The following is a 23,322-nucleotide window of genomic DNA, read 5'->3' on the forward strand; positions in this document are numbered from 1 at the left end:
CAAACTTAAGACGGGCCTTGACATGTGCTGGTTTAAGCAGGGGAACCTTCCGTGCCATGCATGATTTCAAACCATGTCGTCTTAGTGTATTACCAACAGTAACCTTGGAAACGGTGGTCCCAGCTCTTTTCAGGTCATTGACCAGCTCCTCCCGTGTAGTTCTGGGCTGATTTCTCACCTTTCTTAGGATCATTGAGACCCCACGAGGTGAGATCTTGCATGGAGCCCCAGTCCGAGGGAGATTGACAGTCATGTTTAGCTTCTTCCATTTTCTAATGATTGCTCCAACAGTGGACCTTTTTTCACCAAGCTGCTTGGCAATTTCCCCGTAGCCCTTTCCAGCCTTGTGGAGGTGTACAATTTTGTCTCTAGTGTCTTTGGACAGCTCTTTGGTCTTGGCCATGTTAGTAGTTGGATTCTTACTGATTGTATGGGGTGGACAGGTGTCTTTATGCAGCTAACGACCTCAAACAGGTGCATCTAATTTAGGATAATAAATGGAGTGGAGGTGGATATTTTAAAGGCAGACTAACAGGTCTTTGAGGGTCAGAATTCTAGCTGATAGACAGGTGTTCAAATACTTATTTGCAGCTGTATCATACAAATAAATAGTTAAAAAATCATATATTGTGATTTCTGGATTTTTTTTTTTTAGATTATGTCTCTCACAGTGGACATGCACCTACGATGACAATTTCAGACCCCTCCATGATTTCCAAGTGGGAGAACTTGCAAAATAGCAGGGTGTTCAAATACTTATTTTCCTCACTGTATATATCTACCTACCTATCTGCCCGTCCATCCATCGCTTTATTTGCCTTTCCATCTGTCATTCTATTGCTCGTTTTTGTATATACAGTATACAGTACCAGTCAAAAGTTTGGAAACATTACTATTTTTAATGTTTTTGAGTCTCTTCTGCTCACCAAGCTTGCATTTATTTGATCAAAAATACAAATGACAACAACAAATACTTTAATATAATATAATATTAAATATATTTTTATATTTAATATATTTTTAAATATACTTTAAAAATATGATTTATTGCCTATGAAGCAAAGCTGAATTTTCAGCATCATTACTCCAGTCTTCTGTGTCACACAATCCTTCAGAAATCATTTTAATATGCTGATTTGATACTTCGTTATTATCAATGTTGAAAACAGTTGTGCTGCTTAATATTCTTTTTGGAACCTGTGATACTTTTTTTCAGGATTCATTAATGAATAAAAAGTTCAAAAGAACAGCATTTATTCAAAATAGAAATTTTCTAATAATATAAATCAAATATATTTATATATTATAATTTGATCAAATATAAATAAATATATATATATATATATATATATATATATATATATATATATATAATTATTATTATTATTATTATTATTATTATATATATATATATATTTTTTTTTATTTTTTTTTATCAAATAAATGCAGGCTTGATGAGCATAAGAGACTTCTTTAAAAATAGTAAGAGCATTAAAAATAATGTTTCCAAACTTTTGACCAGTACTGTATTTTGTAATGGATTGTGTGTGTGTGTGTGTGTGTGTGTGTGTGTGTGTGTGTGTGTGTGTGTGTGTGTGTGTGTGTGTGTTTTCTGCTTTTTTTCTTAAGCAATTTTAGCCACTTTTTTAGGTGACCAATGAGAGCTAATGAATACCAAAATATAATTTTAAAATCTACTTTAGATAAGAGCTAAAAAAATCACCAATGCTTTTTTATGATTAGTAAAGTTTTTATTTATTATTATTCTCAGAATCAGGCATGGTACATTTACCTAGAAATGTTTGCCCTTGTATAAATTAGTGCTGAATCTGGAGTTTAATGTAACAGTCGCAATGGTAGCCATCCACTCCAGTTATGCATTAACCAGTATATAACAAATCATTCATAAGACATTTAAATGTTCCAGTCCTGTGAGCCAATGTGAGTTTAATGTGTAAGTGTTGCTTTATCGTCACAATTAACCTTGATATCCGGCAGCGAAAAGGCCGGAAAGTACATGCACACACATCAACATTGTGTTAAAATGCCCTCATGGGTCTAACTAAACCTGTGTGGCCAGTGGTTGTAATGTTTGTGCGTGCGTGTGTGAAGGTCAGATCTGTAGAGCAGGTAGGAGATTCAGACTCTCCTGAGGGCTTATGATCGGTCCGTAAATGAGATCCCACGAGGCCCAGAGAGCCCCGTCGCCACTCGCTGTTGCTTAGCGACTGTTCCCACGGCTCTGAGGGTGATATAAGGGAGCAACCGGCTGCCCACTGACAGTATGTGTGTGTGAGATGACCTGGTTAGTCTGTGAGTGTGAAGGACTCTGTGGTTTCGCTCCTGGGGGAGTTAAATAAGGTTCTATGCTGCTAAAACTCATTAAATAAAAAGAAGGAAAGAGAGGAAAGAACAGCGGAGGAAAGGTTGATAAGTTGTGGGGTCACTTTCTCCAGCCTTTTAAATGACTGCTCTTTCATGTATTAATAAGAAATGTGCTTTCTTAATTAAAGTCAGGTTGTTAGAGTAGACAGAACTTCTGCGTCTGCATGATTACAGTTCACTGAAGAGTGGTCTGTACTCCAAACGCACTGCTAATACCTCATAAGGAATGACCTTTAAAAAAAATAGTGTGCATTAGTCATTCTCACATGATGCTTTCTGAAATTTGAGGAAGTTTGTAAGCTCTCTGCATTGCTCTTTGACTGGGTGCAAGTCTGTCTGCATGGCGTCCATGCCCCGTTTTAGCTTTGCCACCATTAACCACATTCATATCACATCATGACTGCTTGTTATTCAACTGCGGTTTTACCAATCTTTAAGTACTCACTCAAATAATATTGTAGGAATTCTCATAATCTATTCATAATTGTTTGTCATTAAAATGAATAACAAGTTGATGAATTGTTACTATTAATACGGTAAAACAGATGTACAGTAGATAACTTCAAATCTTTTTTAAATCTTATAATGCTTTTTGTTTTAATTTTTAAATATTTGTATTAATAGTGTGTGTGTATGTATATGTGTATATATATATATACCTGATATATATATATATATATATATATATATTGTATTATTTATATCATATGTATTATTATTATTATATTTATATAATTATTAAGTTATATATTATTATATATTTTTTCTAGTTTAATTTACCAGATTCTGATTGGCTGTCATTGTTTTTATTGTTCATCAGCTGAAAATTGTTCTTAAAGTGAATTCAACGATATCGTTTCTCTGTGCCAGTATTGTTATAGTTGTGTTGTGGACTATTCTTTTATATTAGAACGATTTTTATCGTTATCGTTATGGTTATCGTCCTTGGTGTTAATAGGCATTTAGAATCTTTCTCTTTTGACTTTGAGTTGAAGTCAAACATTAACATGCAATGTGAATACATTGCATAACATTCTGCTACACTATTAAAGCTGCCGTCGGCAAGTCTGGCAGATTGGGTCGATTAGCCAAAATTTTGAATGTTTACAACTCTCATGCCCCTCCCCACTACCAGCGAGCACCCTCCCATCGAGGTCGTGCTCGTCAGTGAGTCACTGTGCGTGTGTACCTGATTTTCTGTGAACGCGTCCGTCTCTTCAGCATCTATCAACACCATGGACTCGGAGGTAGGCTGCCCTGGCTAATCTATCCATAGATAGCAATAACCGAGGAATTGGAAGCTTGTTAGTAGATTTTCTCTCCGCCATCACGCTTCATGCAATCTCCAGGCGAACTTCAGGCGTGGCGTGTGCATGTGATATTAACGTGCGCGAGTGAGGGGGGATCTGTGGCGTGTGCACGACCTGTGATTGACAGTCAGATCTCACACCCCCCTGCGCTGATTGGACCTGATGAAGCGGGAGCGCTGGATTTTTGCAAAACAAATAACACGCTCCAGGTGGAGTTAGAAGCTCGGGTTTTTTTCTAAAACCACCTTATTTATGTTGTTCTGTCGGATTATAGTGTCGATTACACTGAATATGATCAAAAAAATGTTGCCGACGGCATCTTTAATGGTGTCATTTCAGAAATTTCTTGTTGACGTTGTTCTTTTATACATTATCACTTCATTTGCAGTGAATGCAGTCTTTATAGAAAAAATATGCAACACATTATGTTGAACCTGCTTCCTTTTTACATTAGATTGCGTCTGAATGTATCTGTGCCAATAATCTGCAGTTGATTAAAAGGACAATTAATTGATCATCGATTGATCATGAGTATCCCTTCCCTTGGACTCTCATTTGGCAGTTGAACTGAAGCTGTAAAATGTTCTGGTATTAATTCTCCTGCAAGCTTTTTATATAAACCAAAGGGAGAAAGTGTGGGGCGATATATTGTTTAGCCGACACTTTGAGAATTGTTTTTTTTTTATCATGTTCTTTCGGGGGATATTTTACAGTGATAAGATTTGAGACAGTGGGGGGGATTGAATCCTCTTCCTCTCCTGGCAAGCACTCAGTCTGCACACTGATGCAGAGCTTGCTTCGTTTGAGCTTGGAAAGGAGTCTCTAATTTGTGGAATTTGTCAGCTGACTTCGCTGGCACTGGACCTTCTTGAAGAAAGATGGAGGGAGAAAGAGAGAGAGAGTCCTTGAAAGATGGAGAAAAGAGGAATATATAGGAGTGGCACAGAGGAGAGTTTTGATTTAGTTCACACTGTAAAAACATGCCAAGCCTGGAGTCAAAGCTGAGATTTCTCTTTTCTCTCTGAACAAACACTGCCACTATTCCTCTGATAATAATCATAAGATCTGTTTTTTTCTCTCTCTCTTGAATCTATAGCTCTATGTGAAGCTGCGCTGTGAGGACGCACCCATGTTTGAGCATACGGAGCAGCTGTTGGCAGAGCTGGGTGGTGGTGATGATGATGATGATGAAGCTGGACCTTCTTTAGAGGACATTGAGGATGATTTTATTCAAAGCAGTGATGAAGAAGATGATGAAGAAGAAGATGCCATGGATCACTGACTGGGCTCTTTTCACTCTTGTTAATTCTAATTGTCTTCTATGGCCTCGTCCAGTCAGAATATTAAAACTGAAAGCAGGTGGCTGCATCTTCGCACAGTCTCCTCTCCCCTCTCTCTCCCTCCTATTTTCTCTCCACCTTTTCTTCCTTTCTTTTCGAGTTTGATCTGAAGTTTGTTCTGACTGAAGCGGGGTGTTTTTTTTGTTTGCCTTGTTTTTTTGCATGCTGAGACTGCGACCGATCGATCAGGACATCTGTCACATTGATCTGGACATTGATCAAGTTGGTGTTTCTTAGTTCATTTATTTCTACTGTTTTAGAAGACTTACAAAATGTTAAAAAATGTCAGAATAGAAACAAAGGCATTTCTAATTCCATACAACATATATCCATACAACATTTATTTCATTTTATTTTATCTTGTTTTGTAGTTATATGGAATGAGAAATGTCTTAAGGGACTGAAGTATTTTAAAAACAAACAGCTAAATACCCATATACATGCTTATGTTTCCTTGAAATGATGATGATGATAGTGTGAAATCATTGTTGTCTCATTCTGAGTTCATTATTTTTTGAAGTATTGTGAGAATGTAATCAGCCAGTCCAGAATCTGCACAATGAACCCTCTAGCTAGAAGACATTTCATCTCTCAACATACTTGAGTGTTTGTTAATGTTCTTCACCTAATGATAAACCTAAGGATCATTCTGGTAATGGATGTGGGAAAATAGTTTTTGTTTATCTTAATGCAGACCCCAGAAATGTGGTGTGATAATGCCACAATAACAATACATTATTATAATGAGCCTTGATGTTTGTTTGTTTTTGTCTTTTCCGATGCTCTCTGTCTGTCGTCCAGCCTGTACAGAGAACCGTTCTGATGAACTACCGCACTTTTTCCATATCAAATATTTCAGATGCTACAACAAGCCTCCTGAGTTCAAACGAGACATCTGGTTTCATGTTGTGATTTCTAAGCAAATCTCATAATCCGATCACATATGAGGCCTGCCAGTTCATAGCCTTAATGGAAATTCTCAAGTTTGAATTAAGCTTGTGGACTTTTAGCTTCTCAAAGATGGCGAGCTTGGATGAAATATAGTTATATTTTGAAATTTTTTTTTACAAAAAGGTTTCATGTAACTGACATATGCCCATAAAAATGAGTATAATCCCTCTTATACATACAGCACCTTTCAAAACTTTTGGGTCGTTATGATTGTGTGTGTGTGTGTGTGTGTGTGCGCGTGTGTGCGCGTGCGTGCGCGTGTGTGTGCGTGCGTGCGCGTGTGTGTGTGTGCGTGCGTGCGCGTGTGTGTGCGTGCGTGCGTGTGTGTGTGCGTGTGTGCGCGTGTGTGTACCTGTGCGCGCTTGTTTGTTTGTGTTTAAAAGAGTGTCTCATTTGTCTATCAAGGATGCATTTATTTGATCAAAAATACAGTAAAAAATAATGTGAAATATGATTCCAATTTATGTATTTTAGAATGTAATTAAATCAAACAGAATTTCAGCAGGTATTACTCCAGTCTTCAGTGTCACATGATCCTTCAGAAATCATGCTGATCTGCTGCTCAAGAAACATTTTTTATAATTATCAATGATGAAAGCAGTTGTGCTGCTTAATATTTTTGTGGAAACAGTAATACATTATTTTAGTGAATGTAATATTCAAACAAACATATTTGAAAGTCTTTACTGTTACCTTTAATCAATTTAATGCATCCTTTTTAATTAACAAATTAAAATGATAAAAAACAAAGTATTCTTTTGAAAAGTTTAATTTGTGTGATTGCGATATGTCTAGAGACATGATAGAATGATTATACTGTACTTTGTACAGTTACTTTATGGCCTTTTTAAGCCCACTGGGTTTTTGAATACCTCAATTAGTTAACACATGTCCTTTGAAGGACATTTTACACAGACAGAGCATGTGGGTGTATTATTAATTCATGAAGGGAAGGGAAATGACAGGAAGCAGAATGACTGTATGAAAAACATTTATGCTAAAGCCTGTCAAGGTTGAGATATATGTGTACTGATAAATCAGTGGCATGTTTAATAATTCCTGAAAGACAAATAATTATGTGGGGGCTGCAAAAGGGATGAAACCTCCTTTTTATATTATTCTTACACAGTGAAGGCCATGATGGGAAGCTTCACCAGACAACAACAGCTAAATGGAAAGATTGATAATAAATTGGTCTGAATAGTAGAGCTAACTCACAGCTGAAGTTACTGCGTCTGCACTTACAGTATCAGTTCAGTCTCCATGATACATTTAGAGCGAAGGGTCTTCCTATCAAGCCTTGTGCTGGTCATGATTTCAATTATAAAGGCTCCATTTACCATTTGGATTTGGCAATACAAAGCTTAAATTGCCATAAGAATCATCACTTTTGGACCATGACACTATGTGCAATGAAAGTGGTGCATCAGACAAAACCAGCTGTCAAATATGTCTGTATATTCGGTTGTCATCACTGAACAAATTAATTCTCACTTTCCAGCAGCTTTCCTGTCAATTATATGTTTTTTGAGAGGCATGCTATGCCTTATGGGTGATATGTTCCCCTGAGTTCTCTTTTTTATACTTGGGCTTTTAGAATAATGGAAAGGCACTTAGGAAAACATTTCCACCGGGGAGAGCAGTGTGAGGAAGAACATTGAGAACAGGTTAAATTGCATTATGAAATATGGCCGTAAAGTGAAAGTGTCAATGGGAGGACTACTGTTAAAATCGTTCATCTAAGCTCAGGTGACTTATAAAAGCAGTAGAGGCACAAAACCCATGTTTTTATTCTTTGACCTGTTAGATATGTCTGATAATGTATTCTTTCACATCAAATATACCTAGCATGAAAAGTAGCTAGTTTAGTTGATACAGAAAAGTCACTTTAAGGGAAATATATATTATATCGTATGGGAAATCTATGTATATCTTCATTTATTTAAAATTTGTAGCTGTTACCCATTCTAGTATAGTTTTCACAAAAATCTGGGTTCAAAAATGTAGAAATTTGCCAAAATCTGAAATATAAATCAATACAAAATAAAACAGATCTTCTCAAATAAAATTTTAAAGTGGACAAAAAAAATTATTAACCATACTGTTTTGTTGCCCATGGACAAAAAAACTCTTAATTTCTTAAAATATCTTCTTTTATGTTCCACAGAAGAAAGTCATACAATTTTGGAACAACTGGGTTCGTGTCATGATGACAGAGTTTGAATTTTTAGGTGAACTATCCTTAAGCACATTTTGTTAAAAAAAAGATTTTTTTAAATTATTTTGTAGCATATTCATGGAAAGTGCATGTGTAGTTTTCCGTGTTACTCGTCACCATCACTCTACAGCCGTGGGTTATATGGAGGATTGAGTAGAAAGGCTGAAGCACATTAATAACAACTCCAGTGACTAATGAGAACTCAGCTGGAATAGGAGATATTTTTGGGTATGTGTCAGAAACTCTATGGCGTACTGTATAGGGTGTACTGACTGCACAGCCTAATATGCTAATTACAGGTTTTTTCTGGAACTAAATGAACGTGAAGCTCATTTGTTAAAAGCAGAACTGCATTAAAGTTCTTCATAAAGCTTCTCTATAGAACTCAATTATACACTGTATAGGTAATTAATGTTTTTGCTAAGAGGAATGGGGCCTGTGTAGATAAGATGTTACTGTATGGACCTTAGATATTTTATTCTTAGTGATATTTTCTATTTCAAGTTGAAGCAGCGGATGTAAGCATTATTTTTTAATTACAGAAGTGCTCTATCAAAAACAGCAATAGCTTCGTCTTTGCTCCTGGAAGGCATGAGAATGAGATTGAAGGGAGGGAGCAAAAATCTAATTAATGAAGGTACTCTTGTTAAGCCAAAACTGTTGAGAGAGATTCTTTGTTTTGTTGCAAACAGATTTTCACTCTTCAGTATCCACAATCAAATGATTATGTTGCTGTTGCTTATTCATTGCCTCAAGTTTTTAATTTGACAAAAAACTGCTTTTGTTTTCAAGAGAACAGGCTTTTGTTTCTAGCTGGGAGTTGATGGTTAATTTAGATCGGCTCTTCTTCAATTCAATTCAGCAAGCCGATGGCAACGGTGGCTGGAAAATCACTCTTAAGAAGTGAAGTTAAATAAACGTACGACATGCCAAAACCTCTTCAAACTAAAGCGACTAATTAAGTGGATTCGGATTAAAAACAGCTGAATTTAAAGTGCATGTCAACCAGTCTCCCTCCCAAATAATCTGCCTCATCTCTTTGAATAATTCACATTCATCCGTGTGGGAAAATAATCTCGCAGCAAAGAAGATCCTGCCACAGATTAGCCTTTGGCATATTCCAATCCTAAGAACTTGAACGAAAAAGATGCCAGGCTTTGGAGAAGTTTTCTAGGCAGTTTGTCCTCAGATAAATCTAGATGGAGGGATTGTGGAAGTATAATCCGAGTACCATCACTAACCCTCCTAACATTCTCCTTATCGGGGCTCAGGCTGCGCACCCACAGAGGCTTTATTTCCTTACAGAACAAGAGAGGAAAGAGTGTGACCAACATTACTGGAGGCGGCGCAGGTTCCAGCCGAGCAGAACTTTCCAATTACCTGATACACAAGCATAGAAACAGCAAGTTAGCTCTGTTTAAGCCGGCAAGTTCCTCAGAGATAAGGAACGATTCTAATCTCTGTTATTGTGTTCTTAACCTTCACTTTTCATGTTTTACTAGGAGTAATCCTCCACTGAGAGATGCAGATAACAGTGATAATAATGATGTATGAGCTAAATGCAACTTTAATGGCTTGTACTGACTGAAAAACAAAGGCTCAGATCTTCTGTTTCAAACTAAACGTCTGTCCTGTGTGGCTGAGGGTGCAGAAGTGCTAATTAGATTTATAGACTGAAGGGGACCTCTGAGACCATTATAAATCATCTATAATTTAATAGGAAAATTTGATAAAACTCATGCAAATCTCATATTTACATAAAAAGTTGTCGGGCGAAGTCTGCAAAAGAATAGTGTTGTGAATCGGCACGAAGCTTTCTCATTTTTGCGACATTTGAAACCTTTTTTTATCCAGAGTGCTGTTAAAGGATGCACTGTACGGTTCCTTTGCACTATAATTCTCTCTTTCTCTCTCAAGGTCTGTCTTTTCAAGGTTATAAGCAATTTCTGCATTGGCCCTCTAGTTCTGTGAAATCTGATATGGCCATATCTGTCCCTGACCGATCTCAGACGTCGGTATAGTATACATCAAAACAAGACAAGCACTCTCTGACACTGTCCATGAGTCATCCCTCGCACAACCTCTGCTCATTTCTCCTATTCTCTTTTCTGTCTAACATATCTATTCATCTTTTGTGATCTATGTCAAGGAAGAGTGTAAAACTCCTTTTTTATTTGAAGGCACTTATTTGAGCACTGGCACATGTAAGTGTGCAGACATTCCTTGCAATATTTCATTTATTTGCATGATAAAGTTTCATGGTGTAAACAGCATTTTATTTAACATATTCACTCCCAGGCACACAAAAAAGGGGCCAAGCCCAAAATGGCTAAACATTAAGCTTTGTCTTAACCACAAATTATTGGTCAGGAAATTAGCACAATTTAAGCAAATGCACATTGCTGTCTCAGAAAAACAATGAAGTTTTTGGCAGAATATGGGGAATTGGGAACAACCAAGTGGCTTGAGAACAAGTTTTGGCCTGGTCATTGGTCAGAGTCCAGATTTGAACCCTATAGTGAATACTCAAACAAACTGGGAGACACTACTTGTGAAAATGGTTAAGACCATTAAAGGACTACTAAATATGTTGCCATTTTTGGCTTGACCCTTTTTGTTCTTTTTATTAAATTTTTTGCCCATAAGTATTTACACAAATACCTAAAAATCAATAAATCACACGGCAGCAAATCTATGCATAGGCATGTGACATGGACAATCTGCTGAAGTTCAAACTGAGCATCAGAATGGGGAAGAAAGGTGATTTAAGTCACTTTGAACAGTAGCATGGTGTTGGTATTTCAGCAGTATTTCAGAAACTGCTGATCTACTGGGATTTTAACCCACAACCATATCTAGGGTTTACAGAGAATGGTCTGAAAAAGAGAAAAAAGCAAAAATGCTTTGTTGATTCCAGAGGTCAGAGGAGAATGGCCAGACTGGTTCAAGCTGATAGAAAGGCAACAGGAACTCAAATAACTACGCATTACAACCGAGGTCTGCAGAAGAGCATCTCTGAACACACTTCAAGCCTTGAAGCAGATGGGCTACAGCAACATAAGACACACCAGTGCCACTGTCAGCTAAGAACAGGTAACTGAGGCTATTTACACAGGCCCACCAAAATTGGACAATAGAAGATTGAAAAAACATTGCCTGGTCTGATAAGTCTTGATTTCTGCCGCGACATTCAGATAGGGTCCGAATTTGGAGTAAACAACACGAAAGCATGGATCCATCTTGCCTTGTATCAACTGTTCAGGCCTGTGGTGGTGGTTTAATGGCGTGGGGGTATTTTTTTGGCTCACTTTGGGCCCCTTAGTACCAATTGAGCATCGTTTAAACGCCACAGCCTACCTGAGTATTGTTGCTGTCCATGTCTATCCCTATATGACCACAGTGACCATACCAATCTTCCAATGGCTACTTCCAGCAGGATAACCTGCCATGTCACAAAGCTCAAATCATCTCAAACTGGTTTCTTGAACATGACAGTGAGTTCACTTTACTCAAATGGCCTCCGCACTCACCAGATCTCAATCCAATAGAGCACCTTTGGAAGCCATGAAGCATTTAAGGTAGTTCTGAAGGCAAAAGTGGTTCTAACCTGGTACTAACAAGGTGTACCTGATAAAAGTGGTGTGTGTGTGTGATTTTATAATACACATTATCATATATGAAAATATATTCATTGTATTCATATATTTTTTTCTTTATGTGTACAATAACTTTAAATATTTGTAAACAAAAAATCCCAATCCTGTGGTGGTGACACCAGATTCAAAATGTACAATGTAGTTTTGTTGAATTTTGAAACATTTAAAACAAAAAGACACTTGTATAAGATACATTTAAGAAAATAAATAAGATACATTTAAGATTCTATTCTATTTCAAAATATCAAAATAATCACTCAGACTTTTGCACCCCACTGTTCACACTGTACATACTGTATGTGTGGCCATCACAAATTCATTACAATGGCGAGGATGGATAATACATTAGGCTTAGATGGATCCATCTAAATGAGCATAATACATGCACAAATATGTGAATATATGTTCATTGTATTACTGTTTCTGTAAAATAATTTCAGATGTTTTCAAAATCCTTTCACAAAACATTTTGAATTCTAGGTTTTCAATGTGGTAACACTAGATATTTAAATTACATATTTAATTGAAAATCTAGGGCTCAAAATGTAAAACAAAAAGACACTTAATATTAATTTAAGATTCTACTCTGTTTCCATGTCACTAATCAAATAATCCAAATATTTCACTCATACATATATGGCCATTATGATCACAAATGCATTACAATAGGCAGGATGGATATGTACAATGGGCTTTTAATAGATATACCTAAATTGTTCAATGTAATGGAGACACAGCCCCTTCTGATAAGAATCTATAAAAGTCTTGAGTCACTTGTTCAGCCAGACTAACCAGTTTTGTTCATATTTGTTGTGCACACAAGAATAGTATTCTTCATTTCACTGTCAGCTCTTCTGCTGTGATGAGAACAAAGGTAAAACCCTTTTTCCTTTCACCTCACTTATTCATTTTTTCACAGATAGCTAATGGCTTCTAAAAGCTTGTTGAAAAGTGCTGTAAATGTATGGGGTGGTAATCTTGTCATTTTAAAAGCCTAATCCATTAGCTTGATCTTGGTGCCACAAAAACACATTAATACAAAGTTGAAGACAGAAGTCATTTTATTAACCTTCTTGTATCATTTAAATGGTGCGGTAACTAATTCAAACCGAAAGTGACATTATTTCTAAATATTTTAGGGAGGGTAATGAATAAGAAAGTGCAGCAATGGCTACATCTGAAGCAAGTGACTTTGGTAAGTTCCCTGATTCACATATTTAAATTCTTGGTGCTTTTCGTATTTCATATTTAAGAAAGGTTCAAATCTAAGTACAATCGATCTCTATCCATAGACAGCAGGGAACAAGAAATCATGTTTTTGATATTAGGAAGGCATTGTTTCTTATTGGCAGGAGTCCAGTTTCTCTTTGATTTGAGGATTGTGCTATTGGGAAACAGAGCAGCAGGGAAAACCTCTTTGGCAAACCTAATAACAGGTCATGCAGAGCCTCATCTAAGGAGAACGGCCCAGTGTGTGAAGATGTATGGAGATTTTGCCGGAAGGCAGGTCATTGTAGTTGATACGCCAGGCTGGTGGAAGAACTACCTTGTAAAAGAAACCCCTGAATTTCAGAAACAAGAGATTGTGCTTAGCGTGGCTCATTGTCCTCCTGGGCCCCATGCGGTTCTGCTGGTCATACGTGTCGACGCTTTATTCAAAGAAAAACACAGGAGGTCGGCGCAGGAACACCTGGAGCTTCTGAGCGAGAGAGTCTGGAATCACACTATTGTTGTGTTCACGTATAGAGACCAGCTACAGGAACAAGCTCTAGGAAAGCACATTGGAAGTGAAGGGGAGTCTCTTCTGCTCTGGCTAGTGGAGAAATGTGGACACAGATATCATGTTCTTAACACTGAGAGAGCTACTGGCACGCAGCTTGCCGGGCTTCTGGAGAAAATAGACGCGATGGTCGTGGGAAACGGCAGCTGTCATTTTGAAATGGGCAGGTTGCATGAGGTAGAAGGAATGATGACGAAGAGATATATGAGAGCAAACCAGAGGAGGAAGATGGTACAAGAACAATGGGGGACTCCGCTTGTACGACAGGGTAAGAACCAGGGGCCAGATTCCCGAAAATGAAGTTAAAACATTTCTTAAAGGGTTAGTTCACCCATAAATGAAATTTCTGTCATTAATTACTCACCCTCATGTCGATCCAAACCCGTAAGTTCATCTTCAGAACACAAATGTTGATATTTTTGATGAAATCCGAGAGCTTTCTGATGCCTCCATAGACAGCAACGTCATTGCAACTTTCAAGGCCCAGAAAGGTAGTAAAGACCTATTTAAAATAGTCCATGTGACTACAGTGGTTCAAATGTAATGTTATGAAGTGACGAGAATACTTTTTGTGAGTAAATAATGACAGAATGTTCATGTTCCTAAGTGCAATTCTTGAAAATTCTCAAGAAGTTCTCAAATTTTTCTTAAGAACATAAAGCTTTGTCTTAAGAACATTCTTAAGAAATGTTTTTGGCAAAATAAAATATTCTTAACTTTTTTTTTTTAAGTTAGAAAATAAGCAGTTAAACAGAATTTTATTCTTTAAAATGTTTCATGAATCCGGATCATTTTTAAAGGGACAATTCTCTCCAAAAATACAATTCTGTCATTATTTGCTCATCCTCATGTTGTGCCAAATCTGTGTGATTTTTTCCCCAACATGCAACACAAAAGGATACATTTTAAAGAGTATCCTGGTTGCTTTTTCCCCCATTTAATGAAAGTGAATGAGACCTAGGCCTGTCAAGCTCAAAAATTACAAAAACACATCATCTTTAAAAAAATTTCAATGTGTGTCTGAATGATTTGTGTGTCTGAAGTCAAATGATTCAAATTACAGTACTCGAACTTTGTGTGTAGTTTTCAAATTCTGCATATATTATGCGATACAAAAAAAGAGATAAAGATCAATATCTTTTTATTCTCACTTCTATTGACATATTTTGATGCAACTTGTCTAATGACACTATATTGATTTGAGAGCTACAGTGAATGGTAAAATTCTCCTTTTGTCTTTCTTTTGGGTTTGGAATGACATGAGAGAGTAAATGATAACAGTATTATAATTTTTGGGTGAACTATCCTTTTAATCTCAGTTTACACAGAAAATGTTGATATTTGTGGTTAATTGATCTTGTTTTTTAACCAGGTCACAAGCCCGTCCACATTTCTAAGATGAGGATGATAGTGTTAGGTTTCCGAAGAGCTGGGAAGAGTTCAGCTGGAAACACCATTTTGAGTATGGCGTCGTTCATCTCTAAGAGATCCACCACTTGTGCGAGAAGACAAGGCGATGTGAACGGGAGAAATGTGACTATAGTGGACACCCCAGGATGGTGGAAGTCTCTCCCTGTGATTGACACTCCTGAACTGGAAAAAGAGGAACTTTTATTCAGTGTGTCTCTATGTCCACCAGGACCACACGTGCTTCTGCTGACCCTACGTGTAGACATGTCATTCACACCAGAAGAGAAGGAATCAGTGGTGGAGCACATGGAGCTTCTTGGAGAGAGAGTGTGGGCTCATACTGTAGTGCTGTTCACCCATGGAGATTGTCTGGGGGACGTGACTGTAGAGGAGTTCATTGAGAGCGAAGGGGAGGCTCTACAGTGGCTAATTGAGAAATGTGGAAACAGATATCATGTCCTCAACAATGAGAACTGGGATGACGGCAGTCAGGTCACAAACCTGCTGGAGAAGATAGAAAAGATGGTGGCACAAAATAGGGGCCATTATTATGAAATTGACCCTAAGACTCTAAAGGAAGTGAAGCAGAAATGGAAAGCAGCAGAAAAGAAAGCAAAAGCACTAGCAAAGAAACAAAGACAGTTGAGGAAGATGAAGACTGCAATGAAGGGTAAGATACTGGTTTTGCACTTTTGAATACATGTTGGTAAAATCAACATTAAGTTCTCAAACCATTTTACTTTACTTACCGTAATGTTACATTTCAGAGTAAAACACAATATCCAATGAGTCAAAATAGCTCATACATCATCAGCAAATAGCCTATGAAGACTAAGTCATTGCAATGGAAAAAATAGGTCATTATATTTTCTATTAAAAGAAAAGAAAAAAAGAATAATTTTTTTAAATAACATGCACAGATGTACGGAGCCCCTAAAGGGACGTGGTGGTGGAAAATATTTGGTATATGGGAGATTTTTTTTTCTATCTTTTGCGTTCCCCCGAGAAACTTTGCGTTCCCTCACAAAACTTTTTCTGGTGGGAATGCAAATATCTGTGCGAGGGAACGCAAAAAAATTGTTTTTGTAATTCTCCCATCCCCATTTTTTTCCACCATCACGTCTCTTTAGGGGCTCCGTACAGATGATTTGTTCAGAATAAATGATGATTTGTTAAATAAAATCCTTTTTGAATTTTGTTATACTTCAAAGGATCCACACAAAATACAGAACATTCCCAACCCAACACATATAATAATTAGCTAATAACAATAATATAAATAAATAGCAAATGGTAATTTAATAAAATTGCAGTTACAGTTATCATTACATTGTGATGGTTTACAAATAAACAATAAAATCTCGCATCAGGAATTTGTTCGCAGTCATACTTAACAAATTTTATAAAGGGAATACTTTTGATTAGGGATTACTTTTGACCATTTGATTTTACTGAATGCTTCTAATCAAGGTAAGTCAAAGTTTACTATATAGAGCAGTACATTTAAAAGCAACAGAAACTGACCTAAAGTGCTGCACAATACAAACAAAGAAAAAAAGATAAGGGAGGAAAGTAAAATGAAAGGGGAAAAGATTAAACGACTATAAAAAAAAATTATTTGCATAAACACAATTAATTGTTGATGCTTCCACTGCATTTGCGAAACTCTACACACACCTTTAGGTACATCTAGCACATGCATCTTTCTGCACGACTGACAGCAAAATACATCTGAAAAAGGAAAAAGACAAAGGGAGGATTCAGAGGAAGATAAGAGCTACTCAGGTTGAAAGTATTTCAGAACATAAAATATTGTGGTGGTGGTGGAGGAGGAGGTTTACAGAGTTCAAATTGCAAATTGAGTTTCTTTTGTGGCTTTTTTATGGTCTCAGTTTATCTTTGAAAAAGCATGTTTAATTGTGATGAGAATGTTTTTGGCGTCACCATGTCTCGGAGTTCAGTGTGCATCAAAGAAGCGCTGTGTCATTCGAGATGCATTATTTATTCTGCAGAGCTTTTGAGTTCAGTCTGAGTGCTTGTTTTGAGAATGTGATATTTGATAATGAGCTTTATGTAATATATATAGTTTTGTTTATATTAGCACAGAGCCAAATCTTGTTGGGGAAAAACTCATTTTACAAAACACTTGACATTACAATCATATTCCTCAAGCAAAAATTTGTTATCAAAACAAAATTCTGAAAAATCCTTGAATTTTTTTTTTTTTTACTTTATTATTTTTGAATCTTGTATTGGAGAGACATGAAGTGACAGGAAATTATTAGGGAACAAGAGGAGGAATTGGACTGGGTAAATGTTGCAGGCCGAGTTCAAACCCATATCACTCACATGAGCACCACAGCTCAATGTCTCCTAGAGCAAGAAAATAGCCATGAATGGTTTCAACCATTTTATTGCTTTTATTGAAGATCAATTCGTAATCAGTTGATTTCCATGTCTTTTTCTAGATATTGGAAAGAATTTCTCAGAATTGTGTCTTGTGCTTCTGGGTTATGGAGAAGCTGGGAAGAGTTCAACAGGGAACACTATTCTCGGCCAGCAGGTGTTTGGATCAAGAAGAACAGCCCGGTGTGTTCAGAGACATGGAGAGGTTGGAGGACAGCAGGTCAACATCATAGACACCCCTGGCTGGTGGAAACATCTGCCCATAGAACAAACTCCTGAACTGAATAAAGATGAAATCACACAGAGTGTATCTCTATCCACTTCTGGTCCGGTAGCTTTCATTTTGGTCGTTCGCGTCGACTGTTCCTTTAAAGAGGAGGAGCGGAAGGCGATGGAGGACCATTTGAGGCTTTTGGGCTCCACAGTTTGGGATCACAGTATAGTTCTGTTCACTTTTGGAGACCTGCTTGGAGACAGAGCCATTGAGCAGCACATTCAATGTGAAGGGACGGCCCTGCAGTGGCTTGTTGACAGATGTGGAAACAGGTATCATGTTTTTAATAATAAAGCCAGGGGTGAGAGCCACCAGGTCAGAGAGCTGCTGGAAAAGATACAGGAGATGATTGCAGCAAACAGAGGGTGTGATGACATGGACATGCAGGTGCAGGTGGAGGAGGAGGAGGAGGAGGAAGACAGAGCAAACACCAAACTGGGACGAGGAGAGGAAGATGAATTTGATGACAGTGAAGAAAATGAAGTCTTCTTTGAGTCGACAGCTTGGAGATGGACAACAGCAATATGAGGTGTGAATTTTAGAGGGGGAAGTGACAAAGTTGTGGAAATCATTTTCATAATCAATGGTTTTGTTTTTCAGTAGAAACATCAAAACATCCTTAAAACAAGTTATTATTATTGTTATTATTTTCAGAGTATACTTTTATTTTTATTTTATTTTCAATCATATTTTATAGTATCATATCATGTTTTATTGCTGTTTTATTGCATTTATATTTCACAAAGACTTGTGCAAAAGTAATGTTTTGCATTGTATTCTTTTTACAATGAAACATTATATGGTGACATTTCTATTTCAAATTTTTTCAAGCGTGCAATATATATATATATATGAAATATGTAGAGGGCACTAGGTTCTGTTTTTAAAAAATGTAGAAATGTGGAAATGTATTCATCTGGAAATCCGTTGCCATATCTTTACTCTCATGATGCACGGACCTCTTGGTGTCAAGAATATTAAAATTTGATACATTTGCACAACACATTGCTTTGAGCAAAGTGGCACACATTCAGGAGGAATATGCAAATGAGATGCCTCAACACAATATATTTTTTTAAAAACAAACAAACAGCCAAACAAATAAATAAATGACAAACAACATCCAAGGGGAAGCCCGGCAAGAGAAAGCAATGCTAATGCAAGTTACTGTTTCTAATAATGACGCTTTAATCACTGTAAGGCTCTTGTTTCTGCAGATGAAATGTATGTCATCAGATAAGGCAGATTTTAGACAACACCTCTTACAGCCAAAGGCTTTGATACTGCAGTTCATCATTCACCACTGAAAGGATGTTTGTTTTTGACTCATATTCACCCGTACAGATACAGTCAATCTGAGTTGTTTTCATCTTTTGGCATCTAAACTCCCTGAAGTGGCTATTTTCGCTCTGAGGTATATTTTTTTGCTCAAGGACTGTGAACTCTCTGGACTATTAATCCACGGACAACTCAGTCCATCTTCGTTGGTATTTCTGGACCTTAAAATAACTTTTGTGTTTTGTTGTATTGCTATTGAATTGGACTAATTTTGGATTAAATATATTTATATACAGTATATCTGAGTGGAATTGGACCCCCTCTCTGGCACGAAAACAATTGAACTCAAGCAAATGATGAAGGACAAATAGCATTAATTTTATGGTGTTTTTAATTTTATTTTTTATTTAACCTTTTGTATTCCAAAGAGAAAATAACAGCATAGAGGTTTGAAATGACATAAATAAATAATGGCAGAATTTTTATTTTTGGGTAAACAATTCTATTAATCACAGCAAAGACCATAAGTTGGAGCATTTTTTGTACTGTAACTGTATTCAGGCTGGCCTTGGAATGACCTAATTATCTTTTAATCACAATGTAGGCCTATCTAATAAAACAAAAGGACTGGTTACAGGGATAGTCTCATGCTAAAGGATGAACAGAGAGGTAACAGAAACGATGACAAGGAAAAGTTTGAAAAACGGAGAAACTGAAAAGGGCAAAGCTGAGAAATGTCAAGGAAGAGGATGAAGCTGTGAAAGGGGCACAAAGTGAGGTTACAGAATGTTACTGAATGAAGCCTCGATAGATGATGGAGTTGGTCTTACGCTGAGTTGGCCCTTCAAAATGTATCCATTCTCCCCCTCACACACAGTGTTTCAAGAAATTACACATGAATAATTCATGTTTCATCTTTACTCAGGCCAACTAAGACTGTATAATTAATTGAGGCTTCTTTTACAGGGGACTGGAATTAGGAGGGATTGTTTAAGATGGGAAAGCCATGAGAGGGTAGGGCATGTTTAATACCATAATCATGTATGGCGGCACTAAGTGGTCATGAAATCAGGTGGAGAAAATGCTTCATGTATCTTTTACATTATTAAGTCAAAGGATGTTCTTCTAATCAAACTCTATAGTACTTTAGTGTAAGTTCTTCCATCACTTGATAATATTTGGCCCTTTGCTTGATCGATGTGTGGCTTTCATGTACTCTCTTTTAATAAAATTGCATATTATTCTGCTTATTTCCTCAGTATTCACTTTGTTTCATGTCAGTGTATTGCAAAAAATGTGCGCTTAAAATCTTAATCTTAAATCTTGCATCTGCTCTGAATGTGAATGAAACACATTTTGCCTATATCTGTTGAAATCTGTTTTATTTGCTATGGAATTCAAGACATATACGAGTAAAGGATACTGACTGCTGCCTCCAGTAAAGAAACTTAAATATTTATAGCAGTTAATGATGCCATAAATCATATATAAATCCACAAGAATGTTATTTCAAATAAAAAAATTCACAATCTGCAATCATTCTCTGAAATAAAGCGTTCGACAGAAAGAAAAAAAATGTGTGGGTGGCCTCATGTGCATTATATTTTTCATGCAGTTATTCAGAATATGATGCCTTTGTATTAGAGACGCATTGTGTGAATGAAACTTGTCAGCATTATAAATGTGGCTAATTTATTGCTTGTGTGACAAAAACAAAAAAAAGGCAAGTTCTCCAATCACCAAGGCCTCTTACAAAATGGCCTGTAAAATGAGTTGCCGTGGCCTTCTTTTTAAAAACTCAGATATGATATTCATCCCTTTTGGATATATATTGGATTGATTGTTAGGGGGATATGTTATGACAGTTTTAGAAGGCATGCGACTTTATGATAAAAGGAGGTTGTTCTGTCATTCATCTTTTGAAAATAGAGCCATATGTTTCTGAGAAATGAGGGGAGAACTGAGTGATGTAACTTATGTTATGTAATGACAGTTTTAAATGTTCAGAACGGTTTGACCTTGCAGTTAAAATAAAAATAATTGCTACATGGGTCATTTCACTCAGTAGAGGGAGTACTATTCCCTTTCTATAGCTTCATTTGCATTAAATCTCTTCATAAGGGTAATTCCTGCAGTAAATATGTGCATTAGGCAGTAACTTTTACTGTCATTGCAGAGACCAAAGTTTGCCATTGTCATTGAAGGAACAGCTTAAGAATTAAATCATTTATAAAGATATAAAGCACAGCTGTAGTGTTTGACAAACCTTTTGTTTTACATCTTTTGAAAACCTTTTTAAAATATTCATGCTGCTAAAAATAATGCACCTGTTTTCCAGTGACATTTACACTGTCAGTGCAGTGGTGCTCATGAATGGCTTACCTGTGTGCTTCCTCCTGGCTGGAACGGGTCTCTGTGTAATCCTGTAGTCAGCACTGTGAACTTTCTAGAACATTCTCAAAACAGAGATTCAGGAAATTGCTCAGCAAGTGTCAGGCTGCTCGAACAGAGAACACTAATCCTGTAAAGACTTCCTCTCAAAGCTGCTCTTAAAAGGAAGCACCTGGTGGGAGGAATTGGGAAGAGAAGAGCTGAGAGACAGTAAGAAATAAGAGATTTTTAGCATTAGTCATGACGCTGGTATTAAGGACGTTTAGTGGGGTTTGAACCAAGAGTTTTCTTGTCTCCTTAAAAATGGCAGCACAAAGGGCTGAATAGATCAAAGACAAATAAAGGGGGTAGAAATGTAATGTTCTGTTCTACATGGAAACTATAGAAAGGGGAGGGATAATTGTAATGTAACTCATCATTTATCAGTTTCAGACATTTTCAATAACAATCAACACTAAGTGTTGCTGAGTGGGATATACTTGTATAGCTACAACAAAATAGTTCAACAAACAAGAAGGTCATATTAAGCAACCTACATTTTAAACAATTTTGCCACTTTATTTTTCAATTTTACATCTGCCAATGGATATATTTATAAATGAAAATCAAAGCAAAATTTTTATGTAATAAATGCTCCACGTGTCTCGTAGAATAAATCGGTTGAGTGAATTATTCAATGAACACAGTGGCTGCGTAAAAAATGGGTTAACGCTTTAGAATAATGGTCCATCAATAATTGGTAACTATGCAGGAAGTAATGCAGTACAAATGAGTAGTTCTACATTAACACTTCCGCTACTACTTTGAACTAATATGGAAACAAGCTTAACTAATCAGTAAGTAATATAAAATTTAGGTCTAAGATAGTTCCTTATTAGGTAATCAGTAATTACCAAAAGAGATTAGCCTCATTAATAACTATCAAATAACTATAACAAATCATAAAGAATTACCAATTAATTAGCCACAACATTAACGTGTGTCTGAGACGTTATCAATCATCGTCTTTACTCTAAATATAGTCATAAAATGCATTACTAATTACTTGAGTGTTGTGATTAGTAATTAATTAATAATGCTTTATCATTTGTAATAGTTCTTAATGAGTCCAATCTCATTCAGTAATTATTGATTTCTTAATAAAGATAATAAAAGATAATAAAGAACTATCTCAGTAGGCTATTTGATATTATTTACTAAATAGTTATGCTTGTTTCCATATTCGTTGTACTACTCGTTTGTCCTGGATTACTTCATGCATAGTTACCTATAAATGACGGACCATTATTCTAAAGTGTTACCCAAAATGATACACTGAGTAGGAACTTTTTTTTCGTCATGTTTTTTTGTGTGCCTTTATTTAGATAGCATAGAGAACTGTCAGGAAGTGAAATTGTTCAAGAAACTGTTCAAATGTGCGTTCTATATAGTATGAATATGTGTGGTATTAATATAATCTGGACATTCTACATTCGTGATGTTGTCATTGCCATGTAACCTATACCAGCGTCAGTTGTGTTGTTTCACTGCTGTTTACAAATCATCTCCCCCGGCCTCAAAGTGCCTATTGGATACTTCAGAATCTCGCCTGAAGTATTAAGTTGCTTCTTCTTTTTGCCTGTTTTTTGCCTACTATATAGTATAGGGAAGTATGCATATTCAGATGCAGACAGTGACTTGTCACCACCTGCTAGCCAATCAAATATGAGTGTTTTGAAGTTTAAATAACTTTTCCAAATCAGCTTGTTTGTTTCGCTTGGTGTGTGTGTTTGCATATAGTTCCATCTATTAATTCACATCGTTCATAATCTTACCATGTCTAGAGAATTGACTTGTGTACATATATAAAATATGTACATTAGAGTTTTATCATATCCTGTTTAATTTATCACATTACAATTATGGATTACAGCATAGGTATTA

At 36.4% G+C, this 23,322-nt stretch overlaps 2 protein-coding genes across 4 annotated transcripts in view; both read left to right on the forward strand.

The window, feature by feature from the left end:
• The window catches only part of LOC309483113 (uncharacterized protein), a 95,691-nt gene extending 89,601 nt beyond the window's left edge, over positions 1-6,090 (forward strand). Inside the window, exon 11 of the mRNA XM_082148758.1 lies at positions 4,792-6,090. Within this exon, the coding sequence (XP_082004884.1) occupies positions 4,792-4,977 (186 nt within the window). The 3' untranslated portion in view covers positions 4,978-6,090. The remainder of the gene's footprint in view (positions 1-4,791) is intronic.
• Positions 6,091-12,650: 6,560 nt separating this feature from the next.
• On the forward strand, positions 12,651-20,258 carry LOC309483274 (GTPase IMAP family member 8). Of its 3 annotated transcripts, none has more exons than XM_082148988.1 (5): positions 12,651-12,734; positions 13,000-13,055; positions 13,213-13,908; positions 15,013-15,720; positions 17,519-18,800. In XM_082148988.1, exons 2-5 carry the CDS (start codon positions 13,028-13,030, stop codon positions 18,256-18,258), a joined length of 2,172 nt encoding a protein of 723 aa, XP_082005114.1. In that variant the 5' UTR covers positions 12,651-12,734; positions 13,000-13,027; the 3' UTR covers positions 18,259-18,800. The 3 variants fall into 3 exon arrangements, with proteins under 3 accessions (XP_082005114.1, XP_082005112.1, XP_082005113.1); XM_082148986.1 differs by lacking the exon at positions 12,651-12,734 and adding an exon at positions 18,948-20,258 and having other exon boundaries at positions 12,741-13,055; positions 13,153-13,908; positions 17,519-18,259; XM_082148987.1 differs by lacking the exon at positions 12,651-12,734 and having other exon boundaries at positions 12,741-13,055.
• The last annotated feature ends 3,064 nt before the right edge of the window (positions 20,259-23,322 follow it).

This window comes from Leuciscus leuciscus (assembly GCF_965113295.1).
Source record: "Leuciscus leuciscus genome assembly, chromosome: 20".
NCBI classification, from domain to species: Eukaryota; Metazoa; Chordata; class Actinopteri; order Cypriniformes; family Leuciscidae; genus Leuciscus; species Leuciscus leuciscus.